This window comes from Phodopus roborovskii, unplaced genomic scaffold, assembly GCF_943737965.1.
Source record: "Phodopus roborovskii unplaced genomic scaffold, PHOROB, whole genome shotgun sequence".
Lineage (NCBI taxonomy): Eukaryota > Metazoa > Chordata > Mammalia > Rodentia > Cricetidae > Phodopus > Phodopus roborovskii.
In genome coordinates, this window is record NW_026126603.1 from 5623884 (window position 1) to 5643808 (window position 19925).

At 42.7% G+C, this 19925-nt stretch overlaps 1 protein-coding gene across 1 annotated transcript in view; it reads right to left on the reverse strand.

Moving 5' to 3' along the window:
* The window catches only part of Frem3 (FRAS1 related extracellular matrix 3), a 70517-nt gene that overhangs the window by 28086 nt on the left and 22506 nt on the right, over positions 1-19925 (reverse strand). The window contains 2 exon segments of the mRNA XM_051205864.1: positions 1655-1780; positions 2000-2230. Coding sequence (XP_051061821.1) covers positions 1655-1780; positions 2000-2230 — 357 coding nt within the window.

The window sequence follows — 19925 nt, forward strand, 5'->3', positions numbered from 1 at the left end:
CATAAGAAGGAGAAAATGAAGTGAACACCAATGTTCTCTCCGCTCTCTGACGCTCTCTGAGTCATGCTCCTGCCTCCACACCTTCCTCACCACCACGGACTTTACCCTGGAACTGAGAGCCCAAACAAACTCTTCCTTCCTGGGGTTGTTTTTTGTCAGTATCCTGACACACAGTGAGGAAAGGAACAACACACCCCGGATTCCTGGCAGGAATGTGCCTCATCACTACTTTCAGGAAAAAGAGGAGGAGGTTTTATATTAAAACAAAGCATGAAGATGGTTTTTGTAGAGGGATTTGGAAGACTTAAGTCTCTACTGTCAGTATATCAGCAGACCAGGGGTGGGGGTGGGATTGGAGACATGCTGTGTGACTGGACAGGAACTTAAGCATGTAACCAGAATAATGAGGCTGGGGAGGTGGCTAAGAGTGCTTGCTGCACAAGCGTGAGGACTTGAGTTCAAATCCCAGAACCCAAACATTAAAAAACAGACAAACAACCCCCCCCAAACCTCAGCATAATCTTTGATACATACAATCTTATCACTGTGGAGATCAGAAGCACCGCTGGGGCTTGCTGGTTTACCTCCTTTCAACAAGTGAACCAGGTGGCAACTGATAGAGCAGGATACTTGATATCATTTTTTTTTTTTTTTTTGGCTTCCATGTGTCCATGGGTGCATGCAATCACTCACAAACACACATGTATACTAACCCCCCAATAAATAAACAAATACCCCCCAAGTCCCAGAACAGCGACCTCTATCTGTAGCAGTGAGCCCAGATAGCTGCAGTAGTCAGGACAAATGATGAGGACTTGGCCCAGAACTTTCAGCTTCCATACTTTTTATCCCTTCTTGATTAGGAACAACCAGTAAAATCTAAGTACGCTCTTAGTAAATCACTGTGACACCGAATTTCTTATCCCCAGTTTCCCACACCTTCAGCCTTGAGTCAGGTCACACCTGACACCTTCTCCTTACTGGACACTGCTGAGTTTTCCTGTTCTTCTGCCTGCCTGAGTCTTTGCCAAATACATGAGGCAGACTTCCTTGCTCTAGCCAGAACTGAACAAACACCCTTTCTCATTTGAGTGGTTTTCCTATTCCATTTCCTAATCAGTTAGGAGCATGTGCCTAATGGTAAGATGCAGGTGAGTTAAATCTTCTCTCAGTAGATTTGGAGAAGCCAAGGAGAATGGGGGCAGAGCTGGTGGTGTAAGGACAGCCGAGCTTGAGGTAGAAGACTCCTTGTCATTGTCAGATGAAAGGACAAAGATCGAGAGAGTGGCTCAGACTATTTTGACAGTGCTGCTTGGAAGCCATCAGACCCTTAAAGGGGGGAATGCCTTGCTTATATTCCCTGTCAGTTCATAGAAACTGTTCACCAATGTTTCACTGGACTTTCATAAAACTCAGGGCAGCACTAAGAGCAAGCCTTCTTGTTCCAGCAGTGAGGACATTTATCTCTGCTTGACTGACAACAGCTAGCTGAGGGCAGAGTCAGCAAAGGAGGGAAACCACAACCCATCAGCGATGGTTGAGCCTGGTGTCCAAAGCCCTGCTCTCTGCTTCTCCCACACCTTCAACACTCCCAGCATCACACCAAACCCCATTCTGACAGCCCCGTTCCCAAATGCCCCATGGAATCTCAGACCTGGATGTGTAGAGCAAATGACTGTGAGCTCCTGGCTTGTGTCTCCAGACCATCTTACAGGAACCAGAAACTCCCCAATAGCCTCTGCTAGTTTGTATTTTGCTTCTGGAATGTAAACTGTTGATTCTAGAAAAGATGGAAGAAGGTGTTTCAGTTGGATTTAAACTTGGTCCCTGGTGTTTTAACAGACCTGTGCAGAAGTGTACAGCCATTGTTCCCTTCGTTTCCAACAGGATCAACTATGTCAAGTATGACAAGGGTGGTGAACTATTTACTACTAAGTGGAAAGCAGGACAATTGAGTTCAGGGTTCCCCTCTCCCTTTATTAAATAGTATGTGACATACCATCTCCAGGATCCACAATTTCAACTGTTGCTGTCTCTGGAAACTCCAGCACAGCCATGTCAGGTTCTGATAGGAGGATTTGGAAAGTTTCTGAGGACTCATACTTGATGTCAGGTTTAAGTCCCACTTTCCATGTGGCTATAGACTGGCCAGGATCGAACCAGACCCGCTTAGGACCCACTCCTCTAAAGTCTTTATTTTCTTCTGCAGTCTCCTCTTTGGTTTCAATGCCTGAAGAAAAGTCAGGAAAAAAACATAAATCCAGAAGGATGCTTTCCCTTCAAAGTGGTTTCTGTTGTTGACAAAAATAGATAACCTAGTTATTGCTTCTTTTAAATGTCTTCAAAAGATATTTATGAACATTGTTCCCAGCTAAAAGAGTATCAGAAGTTAACTATATTGAGAGGGAAGCAGGAAGAAAGGGTGGTGGTGTGGCTCAGTGGTAGAGCAACTGCTAAACATGTGCCAGGCCTTGAGTTCCACTGCAAAAAGGCAGCATACTGTCTACAAGTACAAAGGAGGGATGAAAGTAGAGCACCCCTAGTGGATTTATTTTAGCATATATTAACCCATGGCCTCTGATTGGTTAAATGCTGGGAATTTAAAGATCAGTGAGAAACAATTACAGCTCCTAGAAAGCTCACTGTTTACATAGAACATACTAGAACATGAGCTTTGGGGAGGCTTGGGTTGCTGTTCATTAATGAGTGCAATAATGCTTGGTACATAAAAAGTCCTCAATAAATATCACTGAGAGAATATATTATGAAAGTTCCAATTTCTGCTGCTGTCATTGAGTGGTCTGTCTGTCTGTCTATCTATCTATCTATCTATCTATCTATCTATCTATCTATCTATCTATCTATCTGAGACAGTGTCTCACAGTTCAGTCCAGGTTGGCTTCTAACTCTGAGTAGGTGAGTATGAGTTTGAACTTCTGACCCTCTTGCCTCCATCTCCCAAGTTCTGGGATTATGGCATGGACCACCACACCTGCTTTTACTCAGTGCTGTGGGCCCAGACCATAGCTTCCCAAAACTCTACAGTCATCTTACCAGCTGAACATTGCTTCCAGCCTTTTTAGTGACTTGATTGTAAGAGAATTCTTAGTAATTTTCCAGACAGTTAGATCCATGATAATGAAAGCTGAGAGTTGGGGCCTTAACTAGAGTTCTGTCAGGAAGTAGGAGTGAGTAACTTAGGAAGAAACTCACTAACAGCAATCAAAGCAGCAACTCAGTAATGTGTAAAACATCCAGAATCAGTCACAGCAATGAAGGCTCACTGAGACTAAATCAAGTCTCCTTTTTTTTTGTGAAGTGTGGAGTATGTTTCTTTGTTTGATTCTTTAGAGCAGGGTTGGGGAGGGATGGAAGAAGAGACAGCATAAACAAAGGTCCTGAGGTACAAAGGTTTGTCAGTGTTTGTGGGAAATTTAATTTTTTTAATCTTATGTACATTGGTGTTTTGTTTGTGTAAGGGTGTCAGATCCCCTGGAACTGGAGTTACAGACAGTTGTGAGCTGCCATGTAGGTTCTGGGAACTGAACCTGGGTCCTCTGGAAGAGCAGTCAGTGCTCTTTACTGCTGAACCACCTCTCTAGCTCCTTTATTTAATTTTCTTTGAGACAGGGTCTCTCTCCATAGCCCTGACTATCCTGAAACTCCTTACATAGACCAGATAGGCCTCAAATTCACAGAGATCTGCCTGCCTATGCCTTTTGAATGCTTGGATTAAAGGTGTGCACCACCATGTCCAGGTAACCTTTTTTTCAATAAAAAATAAAATTGTATAGTCAATTTAAGACATTTCAAATCTGTAGTTGAGAATGTGAAATCAAATATAACAATATAATCCCTGTTGAGGATACCAGGTCTGGTGAAAAGTTGAGATTATAGGTGCTTGTACGATTTTGGTGCCCCCTTGTCAGTTTATCTGAAAGTTTATGGATGATAACCCTCAATGGGAAAGCATGAAGATAATTTCTCAGGGAGAGCTAGTTTTGTCTTGTCAATCTGTGAAAGAAAGGCGGAGCTCAGTGGTGTGGCTCAGTGTAAAGCACCTGCAGAGACGCAGGAGGCTGTGTCCAGGTCCATAGCACACGTGGCAAAGCCAGGTACCACGTGCAAAGTTTCCCCAGTGCTGGAGGTGGGAGGCGGAGGACGAGACAATCCCTGGAACTTGCTGTTCAGGCAGTCTAACTGAATTGATAAACTCCATGTTGGGTGAGAGAGACTCCCTCAAAAGATAAAGTGCAGATAGATGGGGGAAGATGCCTGATGTCAAGCGCTGGCCTCCACTCATGTGTGCACCCTGTACACGCATGCGTGATCCATACAGATGCACCCCCCCAGGTGCGCTCGTATAATTTGGTAGCCAAGAGTGACTGTCCAATATTTAGAAACATACCCTAGGCCACGTGCTGGAAGCAAAACTGCAAGGAGGGTGAGTGATCTCTACGGTAGAGGAGGTTTGAAAGGAGAATGTGGCACTGTTATGGAATGAAGCAGGAATGCGGCTACTTGCTCAGCCACTATGGAGGTTATCACCTTTCCAAAGAGGGGAATAAGGTGCAGCCACCACTATTCTCCAGGAGCTTTTCATGTATGGGGACATATACAGATGAGCAGATGGCTTCAACTCTGTTTGATAAAGCCATGGGATAATAATAATAGTGGCTATCATCTGAGTATCATTCTGATAATGATCACATTACCAGTTGTCAACACAGTATGAGGTGGACAACCCACACATCAGGAAGGCTGTGTTCTATGGAATACTAGAACGAGCCACAGCTGGGACAGGATGCCAATTTCCTGCTTTTGTTTCTTCTGGAAGCTGTGCTCTGCTGGCATCAGGGGCTGGGTGGTCTGGGGAGTCCTGGATTTGCCGAGTAAGCCATGTTACAGGGTCTCTTCAAGCAGCAAAGGCAGTCATTGCAATCAAGTTGCTAAGGTCCCTGTCAGAGTGGAGCCAGCAGTCTGCTGGGGAAGACAGAGTGTAACACACAGGCCTCTGTGTGAGCAGAAGATGGCAGGTGCTTCGAGGGTGCAAGAGGGGGAGGGGCTGCCTCCTGAGGGCCTCAGGCTCACAGGGCCAAGTGCTTCTCACAGCCTCTTCTTTACAGCCGGATACGGAAACTTCCTGACATACCAATTCATAGGAGGCCTTGGGCTACAAATCGCAGAAGCCAACTCCTACAAGAGAAAGAGGGTGTATTTCAGCTCCGTTCTTGGTACCAATCCCAGCCAAGCATCCATGAACAGACCCAAGGTGTGCACAGAGCTATATAGTGAGACCTTGTCTCAAAACCACCTAGAAGATAGCATATTCTCAGTCTGCCTTCTCAAGAGATTGTAAAAATAAAGGCAAAATGACTTTGGAAAGTTCTGGTAGCTAACAGTGCTGTCAAAATGTAGTGGGTTCTTAGAACAAGTATTATTAATTATCAACAATAATAATTAGATCCCTCTGTGCAGACCTTGCCTAGATTTGTTGGTAGGTGTCTGTAAAGCTCAGAAAACGACATGTCCTTAAGCAAGTTATAACCTCTGGACTAAAACAATTATATACAATCAAGTAATTAAGTTTTAAACAGTTATTAATTAGAAAACACTACTTCAGAACAATAGCTAGAACTAAGCATGGCAGCAAGTGTATTCTACACTTAAGGTCAATTTCAAAGGAAGCTCATTGTGGCTTTATTTCTAATGGCCAGAAAAAGCAACCTAGATGTCCCTCAACTGAAGAAAGGATAAAGAAAATGTAGTACATTTACACAATGGAGTATTATTCATATGTTCAAAAGTAACATCATGAAATTTGTAGGCAAATGGATGGCACTAAAACAAAAATTCATCCTGAGTGAGGTAGCCTAGACCCAGAAAGACAAATATAGTATGTATTCACTTATAAGTGGTATTAGCTATTAAATAAATGACAACCAAGCTACAATGCACAGGCCTAGAGAGGAGGTAAAGAGGAGGGCTCTAGGGTTGAAGCATGGATCTCCCCAGGAAGGGGAAATAGAATAGACTTTGCTGATGGACTGCTGGCAGGCGGGAATGGGATTGTGAGAGGTCAGGTTATGAGGGGTAGGAAGGGATGGAGGAGTAGAGTATGGGGAAACAGAATGGAGAGGCATTTGAAGGGGTGGCGCAGAAACATGGCATAGTGGAAACTTCCTGGAATCTGAGAGGCTGACCCCAGTGGGGGCTCCTAGTAATGGAGGATACAGAATCTGAACTGGCCATCATTTGTAGCCAGGCAAAGCTTCCAGTGTTGGGACTGGGTTGCATTTGGTTGAGCTGTGGCCAAGAGGCCCTGTGGAGATTCCTAAACAACCCAGGCTAATGCTAGGACAGAAGGTCTGTCTGAAAACTGACAGCTGGCCATGCCACAGAAGACAACTTCCACTTGTAGAGAGGTTGGGCTGGTGCTGCATGCAGCTCTCACCCCTACCTTCTGGTTCAGGAAGATACTCTGCAGGCTATGGAAATAGAAACCTGGTCACCAACCCAGCCACAAAACCCGGAACCTACAACCTGTCCTGCCTGCAAAATGTGCTGGGGCAAGTTGGTTGGCATAGAACTTGTGGGAGTTGCCAACCAGTATTTGATTTAACTTGAGGCCCACTCCACAGGAGGGAGTCATGCTCTACCTACACTGTCTGGATGGCTAGGAACTGGAGACTGCACAGCCCAGGGATCCAGGATGGAACCAAACAAACAAATCAAAACAACAACAGCAAAACAAACAGAAAACAACAAAATGACTCTTAATGTTATTTTGCTATACTCATAGATCAAACAAAGCCTTGTCCAGTTATCACCAGATAGGCTTCCTAACCATTACAGGAGGAAACAAACTAACAAACTAACAAACCAACCTTTCCCTCTAAAGTGGGCTTGGATTTCTTTGGAAAAAGAATTGTGGATGAAGACTCCATGTTCTTCGACCCTCACATGCAGGGGATACCTTGGAAGCACATCCTTCGTCAGTAAGTAGCTTGGGATTGGTTGCCAGCAAAAGGACATGGGAACATAAAATGTGGACTTAAAATCAAGCAAGTACTAAAGGAACATTAACAGCTAGTTTGGTGGAAATACCTACAAAGGTTATAGGAAAACTGTCGTGTGACCTATAAGCTGACCTCTTTGATTATTTCCTGTATGTTTCCCTTTTTCTAACAGATTATACTCTTTTTCTTTTCTATAACTCAAGAAAATCCTGGAAGATTGAGACATTTCCTACCCATCCCACAACCCCCAGCTCAACCATTTTTTTTCCTATTGAAAATAGATTCTTTACTTATGTATTACATCCTGATCATAGTTTCCCCTCCCTCCTCTCCTCCCAGTCTCCTTTCCATCTTCCTCTCGTCCTGTTCACTCCGCTTCTTCTTCAGAAAGGAGCAGGCCTCTAAGAGATGACGGACAAATGGGGCAAAACAAAATACAGTAAGACACGGCTGAAGCCCCAACAGGCTGGACAGGAGAAAAAAGTCCCAGGAGCAAGAAAAAGGAGTCAGAGATACATGCTATCGCACTGCTAGGAGTCCCACGAACACACCAAGCTAACAGCCATAACATGTATGCAGAGGACTGGGTGTGGACCCTGCAGGCCCCGTGCTTACTGCTTCAGTGTCTGTGAGTCCATGAACCCCTGTGAGCCCTGGTAATTTAATTCAGTTGACTGTGTTCTCCCGGCCTCCCTCCCCTCTGACTCCTCCAGTCCCCTCTCCCTTTCTTCTCCCTCTCCCTCTCTTTTTTTCTCTCTCTCTCTCTGTATAATGTCTGGCTGTGGGTCACAGCACTAGGAAGGCTGAGAACCACTGGCTTAGAGAAACAATCGTACAAATTGATATTCAATATATGTCAGTTATTTTCATCAGGGTTTTATTTATTTGTGTGTGTGTGTGTGCATATCTGTGGGTATGTGCATACAGGTGAAGGTGCCTGTGTATGCCAGAGATGGCGTCAAAGCCCCTGGAGCTGGAGTTACAGGCTATTGTGACCTTCTTAACTTTTGTCATAGCTTTAAAGGGGCACAGACTTGATTTATACCAGGCTATCTACTCCTGGTACAACACACCTTTTACTAACAACTGGATTGTCTGTATTTAAATTTTCTGCTAGCCTTAAGAACAACCTCTGCTTTTGTCATAGCATCTCTGTTCATGGCATTCACCTGCTTCTCTCTGCCCAGCAGCCAACCAAAGCCCACTATTATTATGCTTTAATGTTAGTTAGCCTAGTTCTTGAGCCAGATAAGTAAATGTGAAAGTGTCCCTGCCTCAGGCATGGGTTTATCAGTCTCTGGCCTGACTTGCAAGGCAAGCCATTGTGTTCTGCAAGCCCCTGCTTGCTGTTGGGAAATGAGAAACACAGGCAGTGTGGAGAGTCTGTGTGGCAAGGCACCCATCCCCCAGGTGTATTGAGAGGAAGAGGCTAGGTGAAGCCCAGAGGTGAGGTTCATCTGCGGGTGTTTTGCTAAATAATGCTGACCTCAGAAATAAAGAAACAAGTGTCTAAGAGTTATGAAATCTAAAAAACTGCAAGTGGTAAGAGAGCATTAGAAAACTCCCCCCCAAGAAATGAGTGAGCCCTCCCCCTGTTATACTGGTCATACCCCACAGACAGATTTGATATATACACCCCTAAAAAGATGTTAAAGACATTATTATATTTGAATTGAATATGGACATTTGTCAATGACAATGTCTGGTGCTGGGACGGCTTATACATGATGCTACCTTTAAGAGGTGGAACCTCCTGGGAGAGTTTTCTGCTTCCTGAGCCATGTCTTTGAAGGGAATAGCTCTACTCCAATCTCTTCCCTCTCCTCCCTTTCACTTTGGCCATGAGGATAGGTCTTTCCCCTCCAGCCTCCAGCGATACTCTAGGCTTTGCCAGGGCTCCCAGATCAACAGGCCAACCAACAATGCACTGCAACTTCTAACGCTGTGAACCATAGTAAACTTTTCTTCTTTTCATTTTGATGATGTTAGCAACTTTGTTACCATAAAGAAAAGCTGGCTAGCACAAGTATTAATGTAATGATGGAGATAATAACTAACTGCAGGATTTCTAACTTCCTGAAATGTAGATGACTGCTATGTAGGTTTGCTAATTCCAAACAATTCACTATCATGGGTTTTGGTGGTGGTGGTGGTGGGGGGTTTGAGCTACCCTCTCCATTTCACAGTGTGATGTCATCAGATTTATACCTGAGAACCTGAAGTCCTTTCCACTCTCAGGGTAAGTTGCATTAATCCTTATCAGATACCATTTGAGGATTGCTGACCTGAACAACATGGTCCAAATGCATATAAACTTGGGAGTTCATTTAAAGAGGTTAGGTCATGAATGATTGTTGTGACAGGCTACTCTTTGTCAGCCACTGCTTGAAACAGAGGTCAGGTCACCAAGGCAATATCCTGTAAGTCCTGGGATTTTGAAGTCACATCTGTTGATATGGACACTGGCTATAGTACCCAGAGACCTCATACTTCACCAAGGAACTTCATTGCAGTAGCCAAGCCAGAGTCTCCTGAGAAAGACTCATAAAAATAAACTGCAAACTAGCCTGCTGTGGTGGTGCATATCTTTAATCCCAGCATTTGGGAGGTAGAGGCAGGTGGATCTGTGCGTTCCAGGACAGCCAGAGCTATACCAAGAAACCCTGTCTCGAAAAACCAAACAACAAAGTACTTCAGACTTACTAGAGATGCTTTTCTGGAGAGGTTGGCTTCTGTCCTAACTGGGCAACTGAACCTTTATACATTTGGAACTCATTTGGGGCTAATTTACCTCATTGTAAATTTTCCTCACTTATCAAATATATATCCTGTGAGGCTTATTAGTGTTACATTCCTCTTGAAACATTCTGAACCTAAGAAAACCTCTCTGTGTGGCAGCAAATTGTATTTATGAGATCATACTTAGATCAACTCTACATTTACTCCTGACTCAACAAGGGCACAAAATGATAACTCTCTTCTCCTGCAGTGATGGGAAGTGAATCCAGGGCTGAGACTTCCAGGCAAGTCCTCTACCACTGAGCTACATCTCATGGTACAATGAGACTCATGTGTTTACAATCACCTTTTATCAGCTTGAGAAATACATCAAATATTTATTCAAGTACTATATTCAGTAGTATTTTTTTAAATTCAAGACAGGGGTTCTCTGTATTGCTTTGGAGCGTGTCCTGGAACTAGTTCTGCAGACCAGGCTAACCTCAAACTCTTAGAGATCACCTGCCTCTGCCTCCCTAGTGCTGGGATTAAAGGCTTGTGCCACCAACGCCCAGCTTCGGTAGAATGTTTTATACAGGTATCAAATTATCATATTTTATACTAGAAATACAAATACTACTCAGCAAAAAAGACAAAACCTTTAGATATTGTATCCAAGAAGATTTAATATGTAATTTATCTTAATTATTAAGTCTTATTATAGAAATAAAGCTTTCTTTAAAAATACAAGAACTTGGAAGTAAAATTAAAAATAAAAATTGGGCCAGAAGCGCTTGTGGACAAGTCTGATGACCTGAGTTTGATCCCCAGAACCCATAAACCCATAGGGCAGAAGGAGCCCTACTCTAGCAAGCAGTCCTCTGACCTTTTTACACGTGCGATGTGTGTGTGTGTGTGTAGTGATGTGGTATACACAGAGTAGAAGATGGATGCAAAAAACTTAAAACTTAAAAAGAAGGAATTCTAAACAGCCAGAGAAAACCTTGAAACTACAGCTACTAAATTCTGACTCCCAAATAGGCAAAATTAAACACCAATGATAAATTAACAGTTGTTGTCAAATGTTTAAGACTTTGAATGTGTGTGTGTGTGTGTGTGTGTGGATATTGTTGAGTAGGGTATTTGTGATGCTTGATAACTGCAATGAATACTTATTGTCACATATTTGTGTTTTCTGATACTCTATGACATATTCAAGTAACTTCAATCATCAAAAGCATTTCATTTGTGCAGTTCCTACCATAATATAGCTCAACATGTATTTAAATTCATTTGCAGATTTTTATCTTGAATTTGGGAATATAACCTGAAGCTAACAGCTGTTGAATAGTACTTATCATTTAGAAAATACCCCACAGTACCTCATGGGGATGCATTCTTCTGAAGTATGGTTTGATATCTACAGTTGCATGGCCTCAGATTAAAATTATGGCTTTTCCCCCCTTCCAAACAGCTATAAATTTAGCTAAAAGAAACCTTAGATAGAAAAGTTTGCAAATTAAGAAAAAAGAAAAGCTGAATTGCATGCCCTCTGTGTCTCCATTTACTTCCCACAGCCATTCATTACCCACGTGTTGGGAGTTGGCAGCAGTGTCTGGATACACCTTGTTGGATAAGTCATATCACCCTTCTCTTATGACAGGGTGATCTTTCAGGTGGCTCCCATTTCCAGGCTTTGGTTTACTTCACATTTATTCAATTACGCTATAGGTCAGCCCCATTCTCCCGCTCAGTGCTGCAGGGTGCTGGGAGGGAGAGGCCACCTCAGAGCAGGGTCCAACACCTCAGGCTACAGCATTCTGTCCCTGAGATGGCAGATTATTCTTGTTTTCAGAAGAGAAGTAGAACATGAAACTAATGACTCCCCAAGGCTTGGGATCTGTGGAACCACTTCTCTACTTGTACTGACTTAAACTGGAGGATACAGTGTAAGGCTTTGAACTTGGATCTACTTCAGCTCCTCTGGAGATGGGGATGTGAGTACTGCAGGGAGAGGCCTTTGTTTTAGTGGGGAGGTGGCAGGTGTCACATCTTCTGGCTCTAATCCAATAACAAAGGTATGTCTGGGACATTCTTTTTGGAGGTGCCTCCAAACTGTATTGATGATCTATTTGGCTCTCCATTTTGGGAATAAAAACACAACATGTGCTGCTATATACAATACACATGTTCTCTGCCCCATGCTTAAAATAGTTACTCAATGTAAGTTCAGTGGAAGTAACTCAAAGGGATCACAGGTTTTCTTATATTATTTAGCATGGCTCAATGGAGGCATCACCTGCTTTGAACAGAAAATAAAGTCACCCGAAGAAGTCTCAAAACTATCTTAGAGAATTAAATCAAATATATCTCCAGACTGTGTTAGCAGTTTTCAATATACAGGAGAGCAGAAATATACAGATTTTATTAACATGTGGGCTAGTGATGAGGCTTTGTTGTCAACTTGACTAGATGAGAGATGCTTAGGTCATTACTAAAGCACATTTCTGTGTGCTTTAGTAATTTCTTTCCCCCTTCTCCTTCTACATGCTTGAACACACATGCACACACACTTGTACATACACAAACATGTACACACAGTAACCAGTTTTCTCTCCAAGGATTTTCCCTTTTGTGTTGAAATTGTTACAAGGATCAAAGATGGTGACAGATGCAGACATTTGCAGAGAGCTTTGCATTCTGGGAATTCTAAACTTGCACAGATGTGTGAAGGAGGAGAAGGTTGGTCAACTGCAGAGACCAGAGAAGGAGACAAGCCTCTGCAGAGGAGGCTGGCCAACAGGTGAATGAATCATGGGAAATAAGTGGTCTCTTCAGCCTCTGCCTCCAGAGTGCTGGGATTAAGGGCATGTGCCAACACCCCTGGCTGGATATGAGCCGTTTTACATAGATGAACTTGGCACATAGGGAGGTGGCAGGCAGTGTTGGACTCAGGGAGGAGACTAGAATGGAGTTTTAGCAATGTCACTAACTTGAGTTGGCCCTGTGGGTGACTTACCTCTTGGGACCTCAGTGTCTCTCATCCCAGGAGAGGAAGAGGAATTTGAATTATATCTTTTCTGAACTCATTTTCAGATTTAATCCCCAGTATTTTTTTCTGTCTGTCTTAGTGTATAATACTGTTGCTAGCAGCAGAAAAACACTAATTTATGTCTCTATTTAGACAAATTATATTACTTAGTGTAAATCCAAGAGGACTTGACAAACTAAGTGTGAGCTTTTGCTCTCTGGTGGTCTGAGCCTGCGTCAGGAGAATGAACCCTCTGGAAGGCACATGATCTGCCTGAATTGCACAGTCTCAGTCCTGGCTGCATAATATTGTCAAGCTCTTCCACTCCTTCTAGCTCCTGTGAAAACCCAGTTCTTAACAACCACTGTGAGTATCGGGGTGAGTGAACTTGACATGTGACAAATTCCACCCTGTGGTCTGTGACTCTGCCTCCATGCAGGTCACAGTGCTCATAAATAAATTAAAAACTATGCAAAGCCTATCATGGGGTTTGTTCTTCTCCATCATCTCTTGTCCCTTTTACTGTCTCTGCTAAGAAGCATGTGATTTGTGTTGTTCACAGTGTAGAGGCTTTAGCCTTGAAAATTCATGCATCTGGTAGTCCTGGCTTCTCTGACACCACTGTCAGGAGACTGTAGCTGTCCGAGTGCTGATCTCTTTTTTGTTATGGAGTTGATTACAGCTTTCTTTTCATGTTGGTACATATAGCCAAATCACTGGTGACTAATAGGCACTCAGTAAGTACCTATGTGATGGCCGAATGCCTCCTGGAAACACTGGCTGACACGCATTACTTCTACTGCACAGTAGATAATGCACAGTAGATAATGGTTATGATTTTCTAGTAACATAATAGAATGAAGTCAAGTTTTATTCTAGTTGGCAATAGAGCAATGCCCATGGCCAAACTTTTCAATTTTTAGCTTCTAGAAAGTGATGTATAAACAACCAGGGAGTGCGGATTTTCAAGTTTGAGGGTCTTGTTCTAGAAAAAAATTTTAAAGCTTTAATTCATGTATGTGTGCATGTCTATGTGTGGGTGTGTGCATATGAATGTTCTCATAGGAGCCAGAAGAAGGGATTGGAATTCCTGGAATTACAAGTGGTTATGTGCCCCTTGATGTGGATTCTGAAACAGAACTTGGGTCTTCTGCAAGGGCAGTACATGCTATTGACTGCTGAGTCTTCTCTCCAGCACCAAGGAAATCTTTTAAAAAAATGAATATAATACTTTAGTATATAATACTTCAGTTTCATATTTTTCTCACATTTTATAAACTGATCATGCCATCCTGGTCATACAGGCTTATATTTAACTGGCATTTGAAAAGCAAGAGTATTTATTATGAATATTTACTGAAAAGTCACTCTACATTGTGTGCTGTAGGAAGGTCAAGTTCCTTACAGAATAAAGACTTCTACTGCTTTTTTAGTGTCCAGCTCATGAGATGGTCACCAGCAAGTGTGAGCTGATGTCAGTAACTGACGGTTCTGAAATTCTGGTTGCAAAATCCAAAGTAATCATAGTGGTAGGGAACACAGGGTAATAGGCAGAGGAGTACAGAGGCAGAGGCAGGAACAGGAAGAGGAGGATGGTCACACTGATTCCACATTCAGGAAGCAGAGAGAGCACGTGCAGGAAGTGGAGCTGGTCCCCAGTGACCTACTTCCTCCAGTGAGGTTTTACCTCCTAACATTTCTACAACCTTCCCAAACAGTGCCACCACAACTCAAAACTGTGAGCCTGTGAGGGACATTTCACATTCAAACCACAGCATACTAAATGGGACCAAGCACTGTAATTTTGTTTTTCAATTCAATGGGTCTGTTTGTGGCAGATCAATGTTTGTAACCTCTAAGGAACTCGGCATCTCAAACACCATTTTAGTGTTTTATAGATCTTTGTAAGTCCCCAGCTGTGTGCAGAAGCTCATCCTTTTGTGCTTAATATTAAATGTTCCCCATCTCATCTGTTTATTCAGACTCCTTGTTGTGCACTAAAGATAAAACCCTTACAAGTAACTAAAGTACTCACTCAAATGACACACAGAGTATAGAATGGCCAATAGAGAAAGAAGCTGGCAAACAAAATGAAATTTAAGTCTACGTCCCTTGCAGTCAGGGCCTCCTGTGGGTTGAGATAAAGTCTGTGCTCATCTGTTCTTAATGCTGACATATGGAACTTGGGGTAAAAAGCTGTGTGGATTCTGGAGTCCAGTTAATAATAGGGCTTAAACTCTGTGCTTTGAGCTCAAGGAAGCAAAACTGAAATACAAATAGCTCAGAAATAATTGCTGGGGGCTGACTGCTGAGTTAGTTTTCTATTGCCTTGTAAGAATGATACAGTCTAAGGAGACTGAGAAAAGAAGGCATATGTACATCCTCTTCTAGCTGCAGAGGGTCAGATATAAGGCTGAGCTGGGACTCTGCATCAGGTCTCAGAAGGACTAATATCGACGTGCTAGCTGGTCTGTACTCTTGATTGAGGGGGAAATATACTCAAACAGACTTGGATTGTTGACAAAGATTGCAACTCAGTCTGCACCAAGGCTCCTCGCATGGCATTGGCGGCAGGGGGCGGGGGACTGAGGATTTTCTAGTGGGTGTTTCCCAACATGATCATTTGCATCTTCAAGGACAGGGACAATTGCTTTAGTATCCATTAGTAGGATGGAGTTCCACCTGGCCTTTCATGCACATGTGTGTAAACCTAATCACAGTGGGGCATGCTATCACCCTTACATAGTGTGCTCATTGGAAATGTATTAGTTACTCTTCTGCTACTGTCATAAGGCACCCCAACCAAGGCAACTTGTGGAAGGAAGGATTTCACTAGGTTTTCCGTTCCAGAGGGATGAGAGTCCATTATGGCAGGGAAGGGTGGCAACATGCGGCAGACATGGTGGCTAGAGCAGAAGCTGAAGGCTCACATCTCTTCTCTTAAGAAACTGATTTAAAGGAAATTTTTAAAAATTTAAAGTGTGTGTGTGTGTGTTTGTGAATATGGCTGCAGCGGAGGTCAGAGGACTCTCTATGCCCAGAGCTGTATTTGCAGGCAGCTGTAAACTAACTGATGTGGGAGATGGGACCCAAGCTTCATTCTTCAGGAGAGTGGTGTATGCTCTTGACCACTGATCCATCTCTCCAGCCCAGGACTCAACATTTTGAACCACAAGCAGGAAGCAGAGTACACACTGGAAATGGTACAAGACTTTGAGACCAAAAGTCTGCCCTGGTGACATTATTTTCTCCAGCTAGGCTACACCTTCTAACCAACCCCTCAAACAATGCCACCAACTGGGGACGAATACTCAAACATCTGACCCTATGTGGGCCATTCTAATTCAAACCATCACAGGAAGTGAGTCCTTATTCCCATTCACAGTCAAGGAGAAATGGAGGGAAGAAGCACACTAGGGCTTAGCTAAGAAATTTTCTTGCTGTAGTTTCCAATCTTGCTGTACGTTACGCCTGTTGGGATAGTTCCTTAGAATACAGTGGCTTGGACTCACCTTGAGCATCCAAAGGCCTGGGCCCTGACTTCTGCTCTCTTTTATAGAAAGGTAATCATTATTATAAAACAATTCTGTAGCAACGCATCAGGTGTACCTGTTGTGTAACTCTGGAAGCATGGTGTTTTCTTTTTCGGTGGTACCAAGAATGACCGAAACACCACAGAAATGAAACGAACTAGCCTCTTTTCAGGAGGTGGTAGACAAAGTGGAAGTGTGTCTGAACAAGTCAGACAGTGTCTACTTGTCAATACCTTTAGGAGATCTGTTGGTCGATCAAAGGCAGCAGGTTAGAGAATCTTCCTGTCCCCGGCGATAATGGAGCAAGCACAGAATCAAGGTGATGAGAGGATTAAGTCCCAGCACTAAGGCAAACAAAGCTGGGGAGGCATGTCTGCTGGGAAGAGTTTCAAGGCACTTAGTATGAAAAGCTCAGTCAGAAGGATTTACCAAGAGAAGGTATGGGGGAGAACACAGAGAATGGACAAACAGGAAGGGCCCTGTGACTCCCAAAGCTGCCATCTGATCTGAGTGTCCCTGAGGGTATCCTCAGCTATGGAGGTGGTGGGCCCTTTAGCAGGTGGGGTAGAGTCGAAGATGAAAAGTTTCTGCACCCTATAAGCCTCTCCACTGACACAACAATCCAAATCAATCAGACCAAATCAAATTCAATTAGAAAAAGCCTATGTTTAATAGTTACAATGCTCCTGAATGGCTTTCCAGCCACCTTTCCCACCCTCAACCCCCCACTCCTGCCCTGCACCCCCTAGAGGAGATGGGAAAGAGAGATGAGAAAAATCCCACACCTATTTTGTAGGGGCAGTTTAAATAGCCTGTGGGAGTGGTCTTGAGCATCTCTGGGGGTGGGGTCATCATTTGGCAGGCTTTCTGAGATGCAGAAGGGTTTGGGGGGAGATAGGGGAGGGGACTTGGGTGAAGCTTCCACCATACCATCCCAGACTTTTTGGGTAAATGGATACCATGGGTAGGGGTGAAGATTTCACTATAACAGAAGAGATTTTGATCACCAGGGGTGTGTCATTGAAGGGGATACTGGGACCCTTCCAAGGATGCTGCTCTATTAGAATACCCTCGGAATGATAGTCTGTTCTGGCTAAAACTATTTGGAAAACATGGCATGTCCAGAGCATTTTTGCCCACCATTTAAACCTTCTAAATGTGGCCTCCATATCATTGAGCTGAATGTGTCCATGAGCCCATCTGCCATCTTTCTTTCTTTGAACTATGACCTTCAACAGAACATTCTCAGGAATATACTGTCAAGGGCTTTCTTTTATGACTGTGTGTAGGTTCCAGGTTCCTCCAACAAAACCCATACTTCCTTTGCTAAAGGAGGCCTTGCTCTTGGAGTATCTATGCTGGCCTTCCCTTTATCAGGTAATACATCTTTCTCATCATATATTGGTCATGCATTTTTTTTCACTTCCATGGACTAAGATGTGAGCCCATTGCATTTGATTGTATTATCACAGGTCCCAAAGCAACATGGTCAAAGAACCATGCATTGAAACCACTGAAAACAAGTAGATTATGACCTTTCATTTTTTAAAAGCTGATATCAAGTACTTTGTCATAACAACAGAAAACTAACCCACCAATCTGCTAGCTGCCATTGCTTTCCATTAATTCAGTTGACACATTTTATAGTTTTATATACATGTACCCCCTTTTTCTCTTCTGTACCTCCCTTCTATCTCTAAGTCTTTCTGTCTCTTTCTCTGCCCCCCCCCCTTTGTAACTAACTACATTGAATAAAACAATGACATCCGTTGAACTGTTGTGTTTCTATTTTATTTGGCAGGGAAAATTCTTGACTAAGGAGAGAAAAGAGTATCTTTTCACACAATGACTCATAAACTGGATTTCCAAAGCTGTGTCTGTTCTGTTCTGTTCTGTTCCGTCTTGTTACTCTGCAGTGCACTATATAAAACAAGGCCATGTTGGAGACAAGTTAAATATAACAGCAGGTATAGAAGTCAGCTAGTAGGAGCCAATAGCTGGTGGGGGGATGGGGGTGGGGGGTTGGTGTCCCCTCAGTCCCATACCATTGGCTTATGCATGTAATTGAGTTGGGGACAGATTGTGTTGGGGACAGCAAAGTTGGGGCAAGGATTGATCTTGGGTACTATGGGTGTAAGTCAGAAGTTCTTGGCCAATGTCTCCATTACTTTGTGTGGCAACATTTATAGTTCTTGGAACAAGGTATTTTTCCTTCTAATGTCAACCTTTTGAATATTAGTTCCATAAGGCCCTGCTCAGGCAGTAGCATGTTATTATAATAATTTAAAAATTTTTATTTTATTTTCACTGGTGTTTTGCCTTCATGTATGTCTGTGTGAGTGTATCAGATCTTGGAGTTACAGATAGTTGTTAGTTGCCATGTGGGTGTTGGGAGTTGAACCTGGATCTGGAAGAGCAGTTAGTGCTCTTAATCACTAGACTATCTCTCCAACTCCAGCATGTTACTTTAAATTCATATAAAAACACTTCAAAGCTACTCTGTTAGTGCTTCCTATACCCTGCACTAAAAGACTTTCTTTTCAGGGTATTTGAGCACGAACCTATGCTATGAACAGTGGGAAGAACCTGGAACACAGCTGAAGGCTATGAATTTTGAAGTGTCAGAGACATCTTAAGAATTCTGTGACTTTTATACTTTGTTTTATATTATAAGTACTTTTATTATTATAAAAGTAAACCCTTTTCAGAGAATATGCACCAGATTTACTGTTATCTCAGTCCTTTAGTTCATGGATCTAAGTCCTTAATCAATCAATATCAAAGCAAGTATGGGAAAAACTAGGAAGTCCTTTGAAAGAAAAACTCACCAGCTGAGGATGTGGTTCAGGGGTAGAGCAGTGGCCTCAGAAGTGGGGGTTATTTATTTCAATCCCCAGTGCAAATGAACAATAAGAAAAAAATTGTTCAGAAAACAGATCACAAAATGAAAAGCCTAGATGATGGCAAGCTTAGGGTATTACACTGCAATGCATGACATTGAAGCTTCTCCCCTCCGGTAATTCCAAACAACAACAATAACAACAACAACAAAAAACAAACAAACAAACAAAAACAAATAAAAAGAAGTGATTTATATATACTCAGATAGTTCTCAAGTCTAAATGTGATTTTAAAAGAGATCAAATTATTTTCTCTCAGTAACTATTCATCATTATTGTTTTTTTTTTTTTTTTACTGAAATAGAGAGCAGTGAGAATGGATATCAGGATGCCCCACACTCTCAAACCTGAAGGTTCTACTCTTCAATGCATGCCCAACAGAAGCATACACACAACTCAAAACCATACAAAAAGTTCTTGGATATTAATGAAAGCAACATTTATAAATACTTGCAATGACATCAAGTTCATACATTAGACAACAGTCCAGACAATAAAATATTGTCTGCACATAGAGGAATGATGCACATAGAGGAAAAGCATGGCTGGAGTTTTCAATATTTTGCTAGATGACAAAAGCCAGACAGACCATTGGGCAAGTCTGTCCAGATGGAAAATAGATTAGATGGACATGGGAGTGATTGCTAGAGGGTATGCAGTTTCTTTGGGGCCTCAAGTTGGGTTGTCATGAGTTTGGAATTCTGTGTACATTCCAAAACCATTG